Consider the following 17,723-nt stretch of genomic DNA (forward strand, 5'->3'; position numbering starts at 1 on the left):
ATCCGCCACCCCACCCACCCATCCGCCATCCCACCCTCCCGCCACCCCACCCACCCATTCACTATCCCATCCTCCCATCCGCTATCCCACCCTCATAGAACATAGAACACTACAGCGCAGTACGGGCCCTTCGGCCCTCGATGTTGCGTCGACCTGTGAAACCATCTGAAGCCTATCTGACCTACACTATTCCATTTTCATCCATATGTCTATCCAGTGACCACTTAAATGCCCTTAAAGTTGGCGAGTCTACTACTGTTGCAGGCAGGGTGTTCCACACCCCTACTCCCGCCACCCCACCCACCCATCCGCCATCCCACCCTCCCGCCACCCCACCCACCCATCCGCCACCCCACCCACCCATCCGCCACCCCACCCACCCATCCACCACCCCACCCACCCATCCGCCACCCCACCCACCCATCCACCACCCCACCCACCCTCCCGCCACCCCACCCACCCATCCACCACCCCACCCACCCATCCGCCACCCCACCCACCCATCCGCCATCCCATCCTCCCGCCACCCCACCCACCCATCCGCCATCCCACCCACCCTCCCGCCACCCCACCTACTCATCCGCCACCCCACCCACCCTCCCGCCACCCCACCTACTCATCCGCCACCCCACCCACCCATCCGCCACCCCACCCACCCATCCGCCATCCCATCCTCCCACCACCCCACCCACCCATCCGCCACCCCACCCACCCATCCGCCATCCCATCCTCCCACCACCCCACCCACCCATCCGCCACCCCACCCACCCATCCGCCATCCCACCCTCCCGCCACCCCACCCACCCATCCGCCACCCCACCCACCCATCCGCCATCCCACCCTCTCACCACCCCACCCACCCATCCGCCATCCCACCCTCCCACCACCCCACCCACCCATCCACCATCCCATCCACCCGCCATCCCACCCATCTGCCATTCACTTATTCTCCGGTTCATCAACATTTACGCTGGAGATTAAAACTTACCACACATGGTGGCTGGTGAAAGTGAGCAAGCCTTGTCGTCCCCTGCCTCTACTGCAATCCGATGGAACACTCTGATGGACGGCGTGCTCTGCACTTCTGGGAAAGCCGGCATAGAATCAGGCCATTTGGCCCAACCAGGCCCTGCTGGCATTTATGCTCCACTCGAGTCGCCTCCTATATTTCCTCATTTAAATCTATCATCGGAACCCTCTATTCCCTTTTCCCTCAGATGTGTGTCCCTAAACTAATCGCCCCAACCACTCGCTGTGGGAGCGAGTTCCACATTCTCACCACTCTCCGGGTAAAGCGGTTTCTCCTAAATTCCGGGTGGATTTCCCGTTGACTGCCCTGTTATTGACAGCCTCTGGTTCTGCTCCTCCCACCAGAGGAAACATCCTCTCTGTATCCACTCCATCAGAACCTTTCAGAATTTAAACACATCTATTACATCCACCCCTGAGCCTTATATTTTCAAGAGAAAAGAGATCCTGCTGTTCATTCTTTCCTGATATGTAAACCCACACATTTCTAATATCATCCTTGTTAATGTTATCTGCACACTCTCCAGTGCCTCTATAATCTTTTTATAAAATGGTGACCAGAACAGTACTCTAAATGTCCTCTAACCAAACTTTGATACAGATTTAACACAACTTCCCTCATTTTCAATTCTATCCCTCGCCTCGTGCTTGGTTTGCGTTTTTCCTAATCATCTTACTAAACTCCAGAGCAACTTATAGTGATTGGTATTTTTGTACTGCGGGATCCTTCTGTCCCTCTGCTCCAGCTAGATTTACTCCTTTCAAGTAATCAGCCCAGGTAACCTTCACTGCACTCTCTTTAAGGCAAGTATATGCAGCACGATAGCATCATGGTTAGCACAACTACTTCACAGCTCCAGGGTCCCAGGTTCGATTCCCGGCTTGGGTCACTATCTGTGCGGAGTCTGCACGTTCTCCCCGTGTGTGCGTGGGTTTCCTCCGGGTGCTCCGGTTTCCTCCCACAGTCCAAAGATGTGCAGGTTAGGTGGATTGGCCATGATAAATTGCCCTTAGTGTCCAAAATTGCCCTTTGTGTTGGGTGGGGTTACTGGGTTATGGGGATAGGGTGGAGGTGTGGGCTTGGGTAGGGTGCTCTTTCCTAGAGCCGGTGCAGACTCGATGGGCCGAATGGCCTCCTTCTGCACTGTAAATTCTACATCAATATCAAGGTCTATATCCTTCCTAAGATAAGGAAACACTTTGTGAAGCACTTTGGGAGTTTTACCACATCCAAGGTACTATTTAACTGCAAGCTGTTGTTGTTACATGGATACATAGATACATGGAAGATAGGAGCAGGAGGAGGCCCTTTGGCCCTTCGAGCCCGCTCCACCATTCATCACGATCATGGCTGATCATCCAACTCAATAGCCTAATCCTGCTTTCTCCCCATAGCCTATGATCCCATTCTCCCCAAGTGCCAGATCCAGCCGCCTCTTGAATATATTCAAAGTTTTAGCATCAGCTACTTCCTGTGGTAATGAATTCCACAGGCTCACCACTCTTTGGGTGAAGAAATGTCTCCTTATCTCTGTCCGAAATGGTTTACCCTGAATCCTCAGGCTGTGACCCCTGGTTCTGGACACACCCATCATTGGTAACATCTTCCCTGCATCTACCCAGTCTAGTCCGGTCAGAATTTTATACGTCTCTATGAGATCCCCCCTCATTCTTCTGAACTCCAGCGAGAACAATCCCAACCTCGTCAATCTCTCCTCATATGACAGTCCCGCCATCCATGGAATCAGTCTGGTAAACCTTTGCTGCGCTCTCGAGAGAGCATCCTTCCTCAGAGAAGGAGACCAAAACTGCACACAATATTCTAGGTGTGGCCTCACCAAGGCCCTGTGCAATTGCAGCAACACATCCCTGCTTCTATACTCAAATCTCTCGCAATGAAGGCCAACATCCCATTAGCCTTCTTTACCGCCTGCTGCTCCTACATACTTACCTTCAGTGGCTGGTGCACAAGAACACCCAGGTCCCGCTGCACACTCCCCTCTCCCAATTTACAACCATTCAGGTAGTAATCTGCCTTCCTGTTTTTGCTTCCAAAGTCAATAACCTCACACTTATCCAAATTGTTGCCTGTTGTCTCAGCTGACTTGATTGTTATATTCCAGAGAGCCAGTTGGTGAAGTGTAGAACTGGAGCTCATCTTCACACACTATTATCAGCATTTATTTACAGTATTATACCTTACAAGCATACACCTCCTCACCCAACAACCAGTTTCAGCCTGTGCCTATTTATAGGGTTCAAGTGAATCACCAGTTAATGTCCATAGACTCTATATAATTAAACATAATTAATATTCAATCAAAACTTGTTCAATTGGCAGTGAGCAGAAAAGACTAGTCCACTTATTCTGTGCCGAGATTTTATTATTTTAAACGGGAGATTTTTTAAATAAAACCTTTGCACAGAGTTTTGGCAACTATTCTTCACTTATTTGAACCCTAGCTTCCACAGGAATTCTCTTCTGTATTTGTCCTTGGATGTCCCTCACAGAGATTATTCCTTGCTTATTACACCAAAACCACGAAAATAATCCGCACATTATCACATTGCTGTTTGTGGGAGCTTGCTGTGTACAGATAGGCTATAAAGCATCTTGGGATTTTTGAAGTTTGTGAAAGACGCTCAGGAATACAAAGTTATCCTCTCTTTAGATGATCCCTGTATACCAATTCTGTTTTTTCCTCCCCCCTTAAATACAACTTAATGGATGAATAATGGTGCTGCTCATACCTTAGACACAGCAGCTAGAATCATTCCCCATTTGAGTGGAGTCATGTACGGTTTGACTGACGTGCTGATCATTGAGAACTGTAGCCCTGTGGGGAGACTAAATTCGGAGGAAATGTTTTCTTAAAAAAAACAAATTCACATTAAATAACATCACTCAACATGGGAGTAGAATTGCCAACGTTCTAATAACAACAGGAAGTTCAGTACATGGTGTTGACTCAAACATGGACGAGTCACAGAATAGATCACGTCGGTGTGATGAAGTGAGATTAGTGGGACGTTACATTCCTACAAGAGCAATATCCGCAGTTACAAAATCTCCAAAGTGAACCGCAGTGCTTTTGTGTATATTTAAAATGATGTGTTATTTAAAATAGCAGAAGGTACAAAGACTCTATGTTGCATCAAGGGGAAGAAGAGAAATGACCGATTCAGTAACGGGACAGATGTGAGAAGCCAGCGAGAGACAGAGGAAAGGAAAGATGAAGGAGATTGCAGGAGAAGGAGGTGCAAAGGTTTAAGGGGCAGACTTGGAGGCAAATGGAGAGATAACAGAGATGACAATGAGAGGGAATGCTCACGTGCCAAGTATACCCACGCTGGAAAAGGAGGGGAAAAAAAGATAAAGGGCGCGATTCTCCGCAACCACGGTGGGTGGGACAATAGCGGGAGGTCCGCTCCAGCACCTCCTGCTATTCCCCCCCCCCCACCCCCAAAATGGCATGTTCGGTTTTGCGATTCTCCGGCCCGGATGGGCCGAGCGGCCTACCGTTCCCGACCTGTTCACGGCGGCGGCAACCACACCTGGTCGCTGCCGTCGTGAACATGGCGCGCCAGGTAAGTGTGGGGCCTGTGGGGGGCGGGTCGGGGATCGAGCACCACGACCGTGCTCGGGAAGGGACGGGCCCGCGATCGATGCCCACCGATCGTCGGGCCGGCGTCTCAAGGGGACGCACTCTTTCCCCTCCGCCGCCCCGCAAGACCAAGCCGCCACGTCTTGCGGGGTGGCTGAGTGGAAAGACGGCAACCGCGCATGCGCGGGTTTGAGCTGTCCAACCCGTGCATGCGCGGCTGACATCATTAGGCTCCGCCGCCACGTCATTCTTGGCGCGCCGGGCCTTGAAGCCAGGGACAAGGCCCGGCAGCCGAGTTTCCCGGTACGGCCCCCCTATCCCCCCGGGGAGGGCAGAATAGGGGGCCGGGAGAGGCTTCCGACGCCGTCGTGAACCTCTCCAGGTTTCACGACGGCATCGGGCCTTGCGGAGAATTCTGCCCAAAAAGTCACAAAGAGGAGGTGGTGAGGGTAAGAGAGCAGTGACACGGACAAAATCAACCTGGTGGTGGGGCAGAGGCTGAGGGTTGGGCATTAGGAAGGCACTTCAGTTGCCCCTTGAACACCCAGCCCAGCCCCATCAGACAGGCTGCATGTGGGCACAATGTACACCTGCTGCACACCCACTGTACACCCACTGTACACCCACTGTACACCCACTGTACACCCACTGTACACCCACTGTACACCCACGGTACACCCACTGTACACCCACTGTACACCCACTGTACACCCACTGTACACCCGTTGTGTACCCACTGTACAACCCACTGTACACCCACTGTACACCCACTGTACACCCACTGCACACCCACTGTACACCTGCTGCACACCCACTGTACACCCACTGTACACCCACTGTACACCCACTGCACAACCCACTGTACACCCACTGTACACCCACGGTACACCCACTGTACACCCACTGTACACCCACTGTACACCCACTGTACACCCACTGCACAACCCACTGTACACCCACGGTACACCCACGGTACACCCACTGTACACCCACTGTACACCCACTGTACACCCACTGTACACCCACTGTACACCCACTGCACACCCACTGCACACCCACTGTACACCCACTGTACACCTACTGTACACCCACTGTACACCCACTGTACAACCCACTGTACACCCACGGTACACCCACTGTACAACCCACTGTACACCCACTGTACACCCACTGTACACCCACTGTACAACCCACTGTACACCCACTGTACACCCACTGTACACCCACTGTACACCCACTGTACAACCCACTGTACACCCACTGTACACCCACTGTACACCCACTGCACACCCACTGTACAACCCACAGTACACCCACTGTACACCCACTGTACAACCCACTGTACACCCACTGTACACCCACTGTACAACCCACTGCACACCCACTGTATACCCACTGTACACCCACTGTACACCCACTGTACACCCACTGTACACCTGATGTATAACTGTTGTATACTTAATGTACGCTCAATGTGTACACCTTGTGTTCACGATGTGTACAATGTGTTCCTTTTTTAAACTCAGTTACGGGATGTGGGCGTCGCTGGCTAGACCAGCATTTATTGCCCATCCCTAATCCTGTGTTCTACCTGCTAACTTCATATTGAGGAGAATGGGACGAGTTGGTTTAATGGTGGGTCAATGGACCGTTGCTTGTTTCAAAGCCTCGATCAAAGATGGATTCATCCCCACCACCATTCACTGTTACTGACCACAAGGTAAACAGAAGCCTGAATTATGCTAATTATGTCAGATATACAAGTTCAGATCTGTTTGCTAAAAGTAATCTGCTGCCTCGGCAGAGAGTCTGCGTTGGCTATTGTATGGGACAGAGGCACCCCCCAGGTCTTCTTCATCGCCACATTTACTAAATGTTCCTTCTCTCAAAGTGGCCATCCCTATCAATTAATATCACTCCATACGCAATTATTATTTCCAGATGTTGCAATCTGTGAATAAACAAGGGAATAATGATTGGCAAGGACTTGAGGGGGGGAGGTGAAATCCCTCTTCATGTTATATAATAACCACAGCCCTTGCTGTTTGTTAGTCTTTCTAATAACATTGCTTTGAAGCACTTTCGAGGTTGATTTCTACCAGTTGGTCTGAGACTGCCAATAACTGACTTAATTGTAGCGGACGGTTCCTTGCCAAATCCCATTGCACTGATGGATCAGTTAAGATTAGGAGCACATAAGGAATGTCTTATGTGATCAGAAAAAGATAACATTGACTTTCACTTCCTTATCTTTCTACCGAGTACAGACATACGTAAATTGTTTATTTTTCAATTAAACTGCATGGAGAGAGCAGACTTAGCAAATAGATATTTTTTAAATAAACCTTTGAGCAGCGTGCCCTTACCGTTCTCTCGAGTTTGTAATCATTTTGCTCATGGTTTGTACACAGCTGATTTCTCTGACCTCTTTCAAAATAGCCTAAATCCATTTACAAGTCCCGTCAGATTCCAGAAGCAAAAAGGATCCCCACGGGATTTCGTACAACAAATTGTAACTCCCTCGGGAATTCTGCTACAACTAATAAAACATCTCGGACACTTTAAGTCAAATGCCACAGAAAAGATCAAGATTTAGTTGATGCGACATAACATGAGTGGAAATTAGTGCCACCTGAGTGACGCTTTGCACATCTAGAATGAAGTGGATCAATTCATCAAAATGGTCCCAATCAAGGATTTATGATCAAGTAATTTAATTCAAATACAGACATTCAATTAATTCAAGTTGAATATGGAAGATGAACTAATCCGGTAAATTAAAATGAAGGGAATTAACTGACAAAATCCAAGCGTCCAAAATTGCCCTTAGTGTTGGGTGGGGTTACTGGGTTATGGGGTTAGGGTGGGGGGGTGGGCTTGGGAAGGGTGCTCTTTCCAAGAGCCGGTGCAGACTCGATGGGCCGAATGGCCTCCTTCTGCACTGTAAATTCTATGATAATCTATAATTAATCTAGGACAAAGGTTCGGCACAACATCGTGGGCCGAAGGGCCTGTTCTGTGCTGTATTTCTCTATGTAAGGCGAGACAAACATTGATTTAAAAACACAACGCCTGGCTCTGTGGTTACGGTTTCTCTGTAAGTGACTCTTCAACTCTGCCTCTCTAACTGTTCAACAAGTGGCAAACTGTCAAAACATTATTATTAAAACAAAGCAATAACCCAGTGGCTGGTCCTTCATCATAAAATAATCAAACAAATAAAATAATTTATAAACTGCAAAACACAGAACGAAACAATAAAGAACGTACATTTATGTAGTGCCTTTCATGATGGAAGGCCACCCCAAAGCGCGGTACAGTCAATTACATTTTGATATATAGTTACTGTTGAGTGCAGGAAATGGAGCGCTCAATTTATGAACAGTCAGGTCCCACAAATGATACTGTGATAATCTACAGTTAATCCGTTTTTATTGATCTTCATTAAAGGGTAATTATTGGCCAGGACACGGTGGAGAACACCCCCTACTCGTCTTCAACATAGTGTTGTGTACCTCTTGCATCCATCTGAGAGGGCAGATGGGACCTCGTTTTAATGTCTCATTCAAAGGTGTCTCTTAACAATGTAGTACTTTCGCCCTAGAGGGCATAGAAACCAAACAGCCCTGTCAACACCACGCCAATTTGAGTGCTTATATGCAGAGAACACTAGGCAAGGTTATTCAAATCAGAGGTGTAAACCCCCTCACCCATCATAGTAAGGCCCAACTCATCAGTGCTCCAGGATGCAAACACACCACATTTCCTCCTGCGACCAACAACACTTCTCTCCAGGCATGTGGTAACCTCGGGTGATCACAGCTGCACCTTTTCTCTCCCCAGCCCCAATGAGAGGCACCAAAGAGGGGAAGTTATTCCGGGACTGTGCCGAAGCCTATCAGAGCGGTCACAACACCAGTGGGGTCTACACCGTTCACCTCAACGACATGGTGGAGCCTAAGAAGGTGAGAATTTCAGGGTAGAAATGGGAATGAGAGGGGAGGGTGGGGGGGGGGGAGGGGGGGGGGGGGGGGAGGATGTCAGGCCAGGGCTGGGATGGGGGGGGGGGGTGAAGTGTAGGGGGGGGGGTGAAGTGTACGGTGGCAGCAATTGGCAACGTTCATATGAAGCCAAGAATGCCTTTTCCATTGCCCTTGGCTTCGATACTCGGGTTATGTTCTAAACACTGCCATCTGGGTGTTTATAACACATCTCCAACTATCCCTTCAAAGTTAGTCTGCTGCTGAAACCAAACAAGACGCCATTCTTAACTTGGGTGTCAGGAGCTCCAATGGGTTTTGACCCAATATGGCGATAGATCCTGAGACACACGTTGGAGTCCTCTCTGCACGGTTCAATTGGCCAGCGACACTTTCAAGGAGCCCCACGAATGGCTCAATATTGTGAGTTGCCAGAGATCCTGTACTAAGCCCAGGGAACCAGATTACTCCTCAGGGCCTGTTTCTTACCTGGAAAATGTTGGGCAGGGGAGAGCGGTGGATAAGTGGGGGGGGGGGGGGGGGGGGGGGGGCAGAGAAGAGGGTGGAGGAGGGAAGTGGTGGGGGTGGAGGGGGGCAGAGAAGGGGGAGGTGGAGGAGGCGGAGGAAGGAGGGACTGGGAAAGGATGGGGTGAAGGGGTGTGGAAGAGGCCAGAAGAGGGGGGGGGGGGGGGGGGTGCCCCAGTCTCAATGTCGCACCCTCTCACTCCCTCAGCCCTAACTCGGGACATCAGAAGCAGCGACAACGATGATCAAATGTTCAAACCGACCGTTGTGTGATTTCAAATGTTAGAAGTCAAGTGTTCTCAGGTTTGTTATGTCTGGGGGGTGGGGGGGGGGGGGGGGGGGGGGGGAGGGGGAATCATTCTTTTTTTAACCAGAAATGAACAAATTGAAAAGTCTTTCTTTTCTGAGTTGCTCTGTGTAGTTTTAACCTCTGGTGACTTTGTCCCATTATATGACATAGTGCAGAGTCAAAATCAATTTATACTGACCAGCAGCCACACACACACACACACACCAGACAGGCTTTGAAACCTGAGAGACAGAACTACAGAACATTGTACGTGAGCCAAGATTAAATCTGCCAGAAACCAGTTCATGTGCTGACTTTCCCTCTTCAATTAAGAAGCAATTATTTCATTTGTTGGTCAATTCCTACATTTAGAAACAGATTCGTCGGAATACACACAAACATAAAAGTCACAAATAATTGTTGCAATTGATAAATTCATTCATGAACTCTTTGCAAACTTAAAAAGATACATTCCAAATATCCTATTAGTTTTCTGAATGATGAATGATCTAAACGCCGGTGATTTCCGCATCATTTGAACAATGGTATTTTAGTTTAATTCAATGCTATAAATTTAATTTTCAATTTGAGCTCATGCTCCCAAGTCTTAATAAGTTTTTTTTTGCCTTTCTGTGATCCTCCAACTCCAGCTCTTATTTATTCCCCGCACTCTTCGCTCCACCATTGGCGCCGTGCCATCAGCAGCCAAGGTTTTAAACTCTGGAAATCTGTCCTAAACTCCCTCTACTCCTTTAAGAAGTTCTGTAAAAGATTATTTCACGGGATGTGGGCGTCGCTGGTTAGGCCAGCATTTGTTGCCCATCCCTAATTGCCCCTTCAGAAGGTGGTGGTGAGTTGCCTTCTTGAACCGCTGCAGTCCTTGAGGTGTAGGTACACCCACTGTGCTGTTAGGGAGGGAGTTCCAGGATTTTGCCCCAGCGACAGTGAAGGAACGGCCGATATATTTCCCAGTCGGGGACGGAGAGTGATTTGGAGGGGAACCTCCAGGTGGTGGGGTTCCCAGGTATCTGCTGCTCTTGTCCTTCTAGATGGTAGTGGTCGTGGGTTTGGAAGGTTCACCCTGAGGAACCTCGGTGAGTTACTGCAGTGCATCTTGTGGACGGTACGCACAGCTGCCACTGTGCGTCGGTGGTGGAGGGTTTGAATGTTTGTGGAAGGGGGAACAATCAAGCGGGGCTGCTTTGTCCTGGATGGTGTTGAGCTTATGGAGTGTTGCTGGAGCTGAACTCATCCAGGCAAGTGGAGAGCATTCCATCACACTCCTGACTAGTGCCTTGTAGATGGTGGACAGGCTTTGGTGTGTTAGGAGGTGAATAACTCAGTGTAAGATTCCTAGCCTTTGACCTGCCTTGCAGGCCACACTATTAATATGGCTGGTTACAGTTCAGTTTCTGATCAATGGTAACCTCAGGACTTTCATTGTGGGGGATTCAGCTATGGTAATGCCATTGAATGTTGAGGGGCGGTGATTAGATCCTCTCTTGTAGGAGATGATCATTGCCTGGCACCTGTGTTGCACAAATGTAACTTGCCACTTGTCAGTCTAAGGCTGGATATTGCCCAGGCCTTGCTGCATTTGGACACGGACTGCTTCATTATCTGAGGAGTTGCGAATGGTGCTGAGCATTGTGCAGTCATCTTGAACATCCCCACTTCTGACCTGATGTTGGAAGGGAGGTCATTGATGAAGCAGCTGAAGATGGTTGGGCCTAGGACATAACCCTGAGGAACTCCTCCAGTGATGTCCTGGAGCTGAGATGATTGACCTCCAACCACCACAACCATCTTCCTTTGTGCCAGGTATGACTCCAAACAGCGGAGAGTTTTCCCCCTGATTCCCATTGCTCCAGTTTAGCTCGGGCTCCTTGATGCCACACTCGGTCAAATGCTGCCTTGATGTCAAAGGGCAATCACTCTCACCTCACCTGCTGGCATTCAGCTCCATGTTTGACCCAAGGCTGAAATGAGATCAGGAGCTGAGTGACCCTGACACAAACCAAACTGAGTGCCCATGAGCAGGTTGTTGCTGAGTAAGTGCCACTGTTGATGACTACTTCCATCACTTTGCTGATGATGGAGTGTAGACTGATAGGGCGGTAATTGGCTGGGTTGGATTTGTCCTGTTTGCTGTGTACAGGACAGACCTGGGCAATTTTCCACATTGCTGGGTAGCTGCCAGCTTGGCTAGGGGTGCGGCAAGTTCTGGAGTACAAGTCTTCAGTAGTACTGCTGGAATACTGTCAGGGCCCAGAGCCTTTGCAGTATCCAGTGCCTTCAGCCGTTCATTGCTATTGTGTGGAGTGAATCGTATTGGCTGAAGACTGACATCTGTGATGCTGGGGACCTCTGGAGAAGACTGAGATGGATCATCCACGCAATGTTGCTGTGGGTCTGGAGTTATACGTAGGCCAGATCAGGTAAGGATGGCAGATGGTGAACCAGATGGGTTTTTAACGACAATCGACATAGCCCCCTGTGGGCCGGAGAATGGGGTCCCGGAATGGGCGCCGACGCCGGAGTAAAACATTCCCATTTTTATGCCAGCGTCGACACTTAGCCGCCCGATGGGAGAATCTCGCCCGGTTTCATCATTAGACTTTTAATTCCAGATGTTTTATTGAGCTCAAATTCTACCTCTTGCTATGGTGGTATCGAACCTGGATCATAGAATCATAATTTACAGTTCAGAAGGAGGCCATTTGGTCCATCGAGTCTGCATCGGCCCTTGGGAAGAGCATCCTACGTAAGCCCACGTCTCCATCCTGTCCCCCGTAACCCAGTAACCAACATTTTGGACACTAAGGGGCAATTTAGCATGGCCAAGCCACCTAACCTACACATCGTTGGACTGTGGGAGGAAAACGGAGCACCCGGAGGAAACCCACGCAGACACGGGGTGAAAGTGCAGACTCCGCACAGAAAGTCACCCAAGTTGGGAATTGAACCCGGGTCCCTGGAGCTATGAGGCAGCCGTGTTAACACCTATGCCACCCTGCCACCCATTATCCTGGGTTTCTGGATTACTAGTTCAGCGACAAAACCACCACGCCACCGCCTTCCCATATCTGCCCAAGTATCTCCGTGTATTTTTGATAATGTTTGTTTGACACTCCCGGGATGTTTTACTACATTCCAGGTGTTATATAAATGTAATTTGTTCTTGTAGCCAATGTTTTTATCACAATTAACCCAAAAACTGCTTTGTAATCCCAGTTAAATTTTAGGATGATATATTGATGAACAGTTGATTTTGCGTCTGACTAGTTGACTGCACAGTGCTGATATTATGTGGTATAATTAGGGGAGGGTGATTTTAATCTTACCCAAATAGCAGAAGCGGGTGAGTGGGAAGATAAACACCCTCAGGTTACTCCATCCCATCCACTTGGCGTTAACATGGAGGATAATGGCCTTCAAACTGGATTCCAGGAGCGTGGTTGCTCTGTTACCACCGGCAACGCGGCCATCACCATTTTGAAAGGGGGCCTAACCATGCACCGTGTGTCCAGTACGCTGCCTGAATGAAGCAATTTCCCTCTTTCAATAGGGGAATTGGGGTCCGGTGATGTAAATATAGGATCTTGATCTCCATTTGGGTCAAAGCGTCCGCCATTCCCACTTCGACCAATCCCACAGGTGATGAAACTGAACGAAGCCAGAAAAAGTAAATCTTGTAATAGTGGAGCCTGGGGGAGCGGGGCTGAACCTCATAAAGACTCGCTGTAAAAATACCATTGGTAGTGGCGTTGGAGGATCTCACTAGGCCTAGATTTTTGACATAGGTTTAGTAAATCTATGGGTTCCCATCATGGGTATAGGAATAACAGGAGCATCTTCCAGGCCCCAAAGAAACCAGCAGCCTCCCCAGACAGAGTAATCCCCCTTATCCTCACCTTATACCTCCTCAACTCCCCTTGTCCCTCTCGCCCCCTAAACCTCACCCACCTTTCATCCCCCTACCCTTCCCAGCCCTACACCACCCTCATGCCCACTCCTATACCTCCCCGCCCCTCCCCTATCCATCCCTACAACTTTCCCTCCCCCTTACCCTCCCCTTCCACCTCCTCTCCCCCTTTCCCCACATCCCCCTCTCGCACAAGATCCTCTCAGATCCCACCCCCTCCCTCATTCACCACCTACCCGTCAGTGAATGACCGAGAGCTGTCAAATCATTAGTCTCCCGGCAAGCTCTTTGTACCCTTTTACTAGTCTGTTCCGGAAGCAGAGCGAGAAGTAAATGTATCACAGGCCTGAAATTTAGGCCTCAAATCCGATCCCTCCCCACCCGCCCTCTTGAAGCTAATTCTGGGTTAAAACTGATTCCTAATATTGCCAAGAAATGTGTGAATTTGTAAAAAGGATAAAATGAAGTTGAGAATTCCCTTGGCCATGGTCTCTCTGATGGAACAGGTCACAATACAAATCAGCAGCAACCTCTCCCAGTCTCACAACATTGATCTTAATTTCAGCACCATATTTCACTGTCTTTCGCACTGTGTTTATTTGATTCAGATAAGAAGATATAAATTAAAAAATAATGGGTGTCTCGGAGAGGGTGATGTGTAATTTAGTCGTAAACCTGGGCCAAGTTTCACACCCTCGGTGTATGATGTAATTTGACCGCCTTGAGTTCAGAGTGCTCACACCCAATCAGCAATTACTCTCGATAGAATTATGTCTGCTGGAATAACATTATCAACACTTATTAAACTTCCTCGAATCCAGGACAGGCTATTAACTTTGCATTAACCAGCCGCTCACAGCTGTGATAGTAGAGGTGAGGTCCCACAAACAGTGATACGAGGGCTCCGTCACAATTCTGGCGGTTTGCCATGTATCGGTCCTGTTTTAATGTGAAACAATCTCCTGCTGCCACTGTGATGTAAACTGGGCTGGTTTATTCAGAATTCTTTTATAATCACATGTTTGCACGGGGCAGAAGAAAAGTACAGACTACAGTTGTTTAAAATCCCTCCATGGCCTCACCCCTCCCTACTTCTGTAACCCCCTCCAGCCCCACAACCCACCGAGATTCCTCTCATTCTGTCCTCTTGAACATCTGCAGGGTAGCAGGGTAGCATGGTGGTTAGCATAAATGCTTCACAGGTCCAGGGTCCCAGGTTCGATTCCCGGCTGGGTCACTGTCTGTGTGGAGTCTGCACGTCCTCCCCTTGTGTGCGTGGGTTTCCTCCGGGTGCTCCGGTTTCCTCCCACAGTCCAAAGATGTGCGGGTTAGGTGGATTGGCCATGCTAAATTGCCCGTAGTGTCCTAATAAAAGTAAGGTTAAGGGGGGGGGTTGTTGGGTTACGGGTATAGGGTGGATACGTGGGTTGAGTAGGGTGATCATGGCTCGGCACAACATTGAGGGCTTAAGGGCCTGTTCTGTGCTGTACTGTTCTATGTTCTATCTCTGATTTTAACCGCCCGACTGTCGGTGGTTGTGCCAAGGTGCCAAGCACTGTCATTCCCTTCCTGACCCCCTCCATCTCTCCACCCCTCTCTCCCCTCCTTCAAAGATGCTCCATAAAGTCTATCCTTTTTCACCAAGGGGTGAGAAGTCCGAGGATTTGACTAGTCCCAGCTCCCCCCCCTTGTCTTGCCTTCATTCGGAAACCCTAAGATGTTCATAACAAATTGGGCCTGGCCCATGCCTGATAGGACTTGCCTGATGTTGGGGGAGGGGGGGGGGTGTTGGGGGAGGGGGGGGGGGTGTGTTGGGGGGGGGGGGTGTTGGGGGGGGGGGGGGGGGTTAGGTGTCTCGCAGCCTCTCCACTACCCAACTCAATCCTTGGACTTAATTGACAGTTTGGGTACCAATGGCATCTGGGTATTGAAAGAAGGACCTGGATGCCCTGCTGTGGGTCTCCACCCTTCGCCCACTCAAGTAAGTTACGATGGGAATCTGGAGGGAAGACAAATGGATTGGGGTCTGGATGGGGTCTGGGTGGGGGGTGTCATTCGAACTGCACTCCCTCACTCACCTCCCACCAGCAGAGGGAGAGTTAAGATCAGGGTCTGGGGGATGTGCTTGATTCTCCAGCACTGACATCCATCACCTTGATGCTAACAAGCCAAGTCTCTGGGAGCTTTTATTGTTTAGTAAGTACCTGTCAACACTGAGCGATGGCTTTAGCTCGAGGCTGAAGCCAACTTCTCAGCGTAAATGACCTGTGTGAAAGTCACTGTACAAATACATCAGCAAGACATCAATGTTAAAATCCCGTGGAGATATTTTGAGGAATGGTTTGTTCTTAGGCTTCTCTCTACTTTAACCTCTTCACTTTGCAAAGTGAGAAATGTTAATGAAGTGATGCATTATTGCAGAAAGATGCCTTCCAATTCATTTCAAATAAATGGGAGAATTCATAACATCAGACTAATTATAGAGTCTACGACACAGAAACAGGCCACTCGGCCCATCTGACATATTGGGTCATACCTTCTGACCAGCATTGGAAAGAGATAGCCTGCAGGCATGAGAAGAAATTGTGAAACTTCTCCCACTCTCGCTTCATCTCAACCTATCCCCACATCCTCCTATTCCTCTCTCCCTCACTGTCCGTGTGGGGTTTGCACATTCTCCCCGTGCCTGCGTGGGTCTCACCCCCACAACCCAAAGATGTGCAGGGTAGGTGGAGTAGCCACGCTAAATTGCCCCTTAATTGGGGAAAAAAAAAAGAATTGGGCACTCTAAATTTGTAACAAAAAAGAAAGATTCACTCAGCACCCTCTCTCGAAGCTGAGCCTCACCACTCCGTCCATTTCTCCCCAGGTGTACTGTAACATGGAAACGGCCGGTGGTGGTTGGATGGTCATACAGCACAGACAGGATGGCAGCGTAGATTTTCATCGAACGTGGAAAGAATATAAAATGGTAAGTGAGACCTTTCAGTCAGTGTACCTGATGTGGATGGAAGGGTGAAAGGGAAATGTGCGATTGATGAGAAAAAACAAATTGACTGCAATAATTGGAACTTTAAATCCAAAAGATTGGCTCTAAAGAATCGTCAGTGTTTAACAATGGATGAATCGTTATGTGGAAACACAGGAACAGGAAGAGGTCATTCAGCCTCAATACCTTGTTTGATTATTCAGTTAGTTTATGGTTGATCTCTACCTGCCCTCCTTGGTTCTGTAACCCCTAACTGGCAGCCGTACCTCTAACTGCCTCGGTCCTAAGTTCTGAAATTCCCTCCCGGAACCTCTCCTGATCTATTTCCCCCTCTCCTCCACTTGGAAAGTACTTCTTAAAATCGGCTTTTTTGACTGAAGCCTTGGCACATGACCTTGCGTCACTTTATATGGCTCCGTGTAAAACTTTCTTTAAGAATGCTCCTGTGAGGGCAGCACGGTGGCCTAGTGGTTAGCACAACCGCCTCACGGCGCTGAGGTCCCATGTTCGATCCCGGCTCTGGGTCGCTGTCCGTGTGGAGTTTGCACATTCTCCCCGTGTCTGCGTGGGTTTCACCCCCACAACCCAAAGATGTGCAGGCTAGGTGGGCTGGCCACACTAAATTGCCCCTTAATTGGAAAAAATAATTGGGTAATCTAAATTTAAAAAAAAAAGAATGCTCCTGTGAATCATCTTGGGACAGTCTACGATGCTAAAGGTGCTTTTTAAATGCAGCTCATTGTTGATGTTGAGAGAGTTCCTCAATTTCACTCCCCCTTTGCGTGAAGGCTTTCTGACATGAAAATGAAAATGAAATGAAAATCGCTTATTGTCACGAGTAGGCTTCGATGAAGTCACTGTGAAAAGCCCCTAGTCGCCACATTCCGGCGCCTGTCCGGGGAGGCTGGTACGGGAATCGAACCATGCTGCTGGCCTGCTTGGTCTGCTTTATAAGCCAGCGATTTAGCCTTGTGAGCTAAACCAGCCCGTTCCAGGGACCCCCAACCAGGGACACCACCCCTGAACAACCTGCCACTAATTCTAAGATTCTGCCCCTTGGTTCTGTACCCCCCCCACCCCCCAAACCCCCCCCACCCCCCCACCCCCCAAACCCCCCCACCCCCCGCCCCCAACCCCCCCCCCCCCCCCCCCCCCCCCCCCCCCCCCCCCCACCAGCCCACCAGAGGAATCTCTATCAACCCTTTCAATTCCCTTCATCAACTTAAACACCATGGTTAAATCATTCCTTAATCTTCCACCCTCGAGGGTCTACACAACTGGCCCTCATAATTTAACCCTTTTAGTCCTGGGGTTATTCTAGTGAACCTGCACTGCACTCAATCCTTCCTGAGGATCAGTGGACCAGGACTGAACCTCCAGG

The 17,723-nt window shown here is 49.4% G+C and overlaps 1 protein-coding gene and 1 long non-coding RNA gene across 2 annotated transcripts in view; one reads left to right on the forward strand and one right to left on the reverse strand.

Moving 5' to 3' along the window:
* Positions 1-17,723, forward strand: part of LOC119972854 (angiopoietin-1-like) — a 183,826-nt gene that overhangs the window by 130,119 nt on the left and 35,984 nt on the right. The window contains exons 5-6 of the mRNA XM_038810360.1: positions 8,478-8,599; positions 16,223-16,324. Of these exons, the coding sequence (XP_038666288.1) occupies positions 8,478-8,599; positions 16,223-16,324 (224 nt within the window). The remainder of the gene's footprint in view (positions 1-8,477; positions 8,600-16,222; positions 16,325-17,723) is intronic.
* The window catches only part of LOC119972855, a 56,017-nt gene that overhangs the window by 17,444 nt on the left and 20,850 nt on the right, over positions 1-17,723 (reverse strand). Inside the window, exon 2 of the long non-coding RNA XR_005462163.1 lies at positions 3,781-3,899. This is a non-coding gene — a long non-coding RNA (uncharacterized LOC119972855). The remainder of the gene's footprint in view (positions 1-3,780; positions 3,900-17,723) is intronic.

This window comes from Scyliorhinus canicula, chromosome 10, assembly GCF_902713615.1.
Source record: "Scyliorhinus canicula chromosome 10, sScyCan1.1, whole genome shotgun sequence".
NCBI classification, from domain to species: domain Eukaryota; kingdom Metazoa; phylum Chordata; class Chondrichthyes; order Carcharhiniformes; family Scyliorhinidae; genus Scyliorhinus; species Scyliorhinus canicula.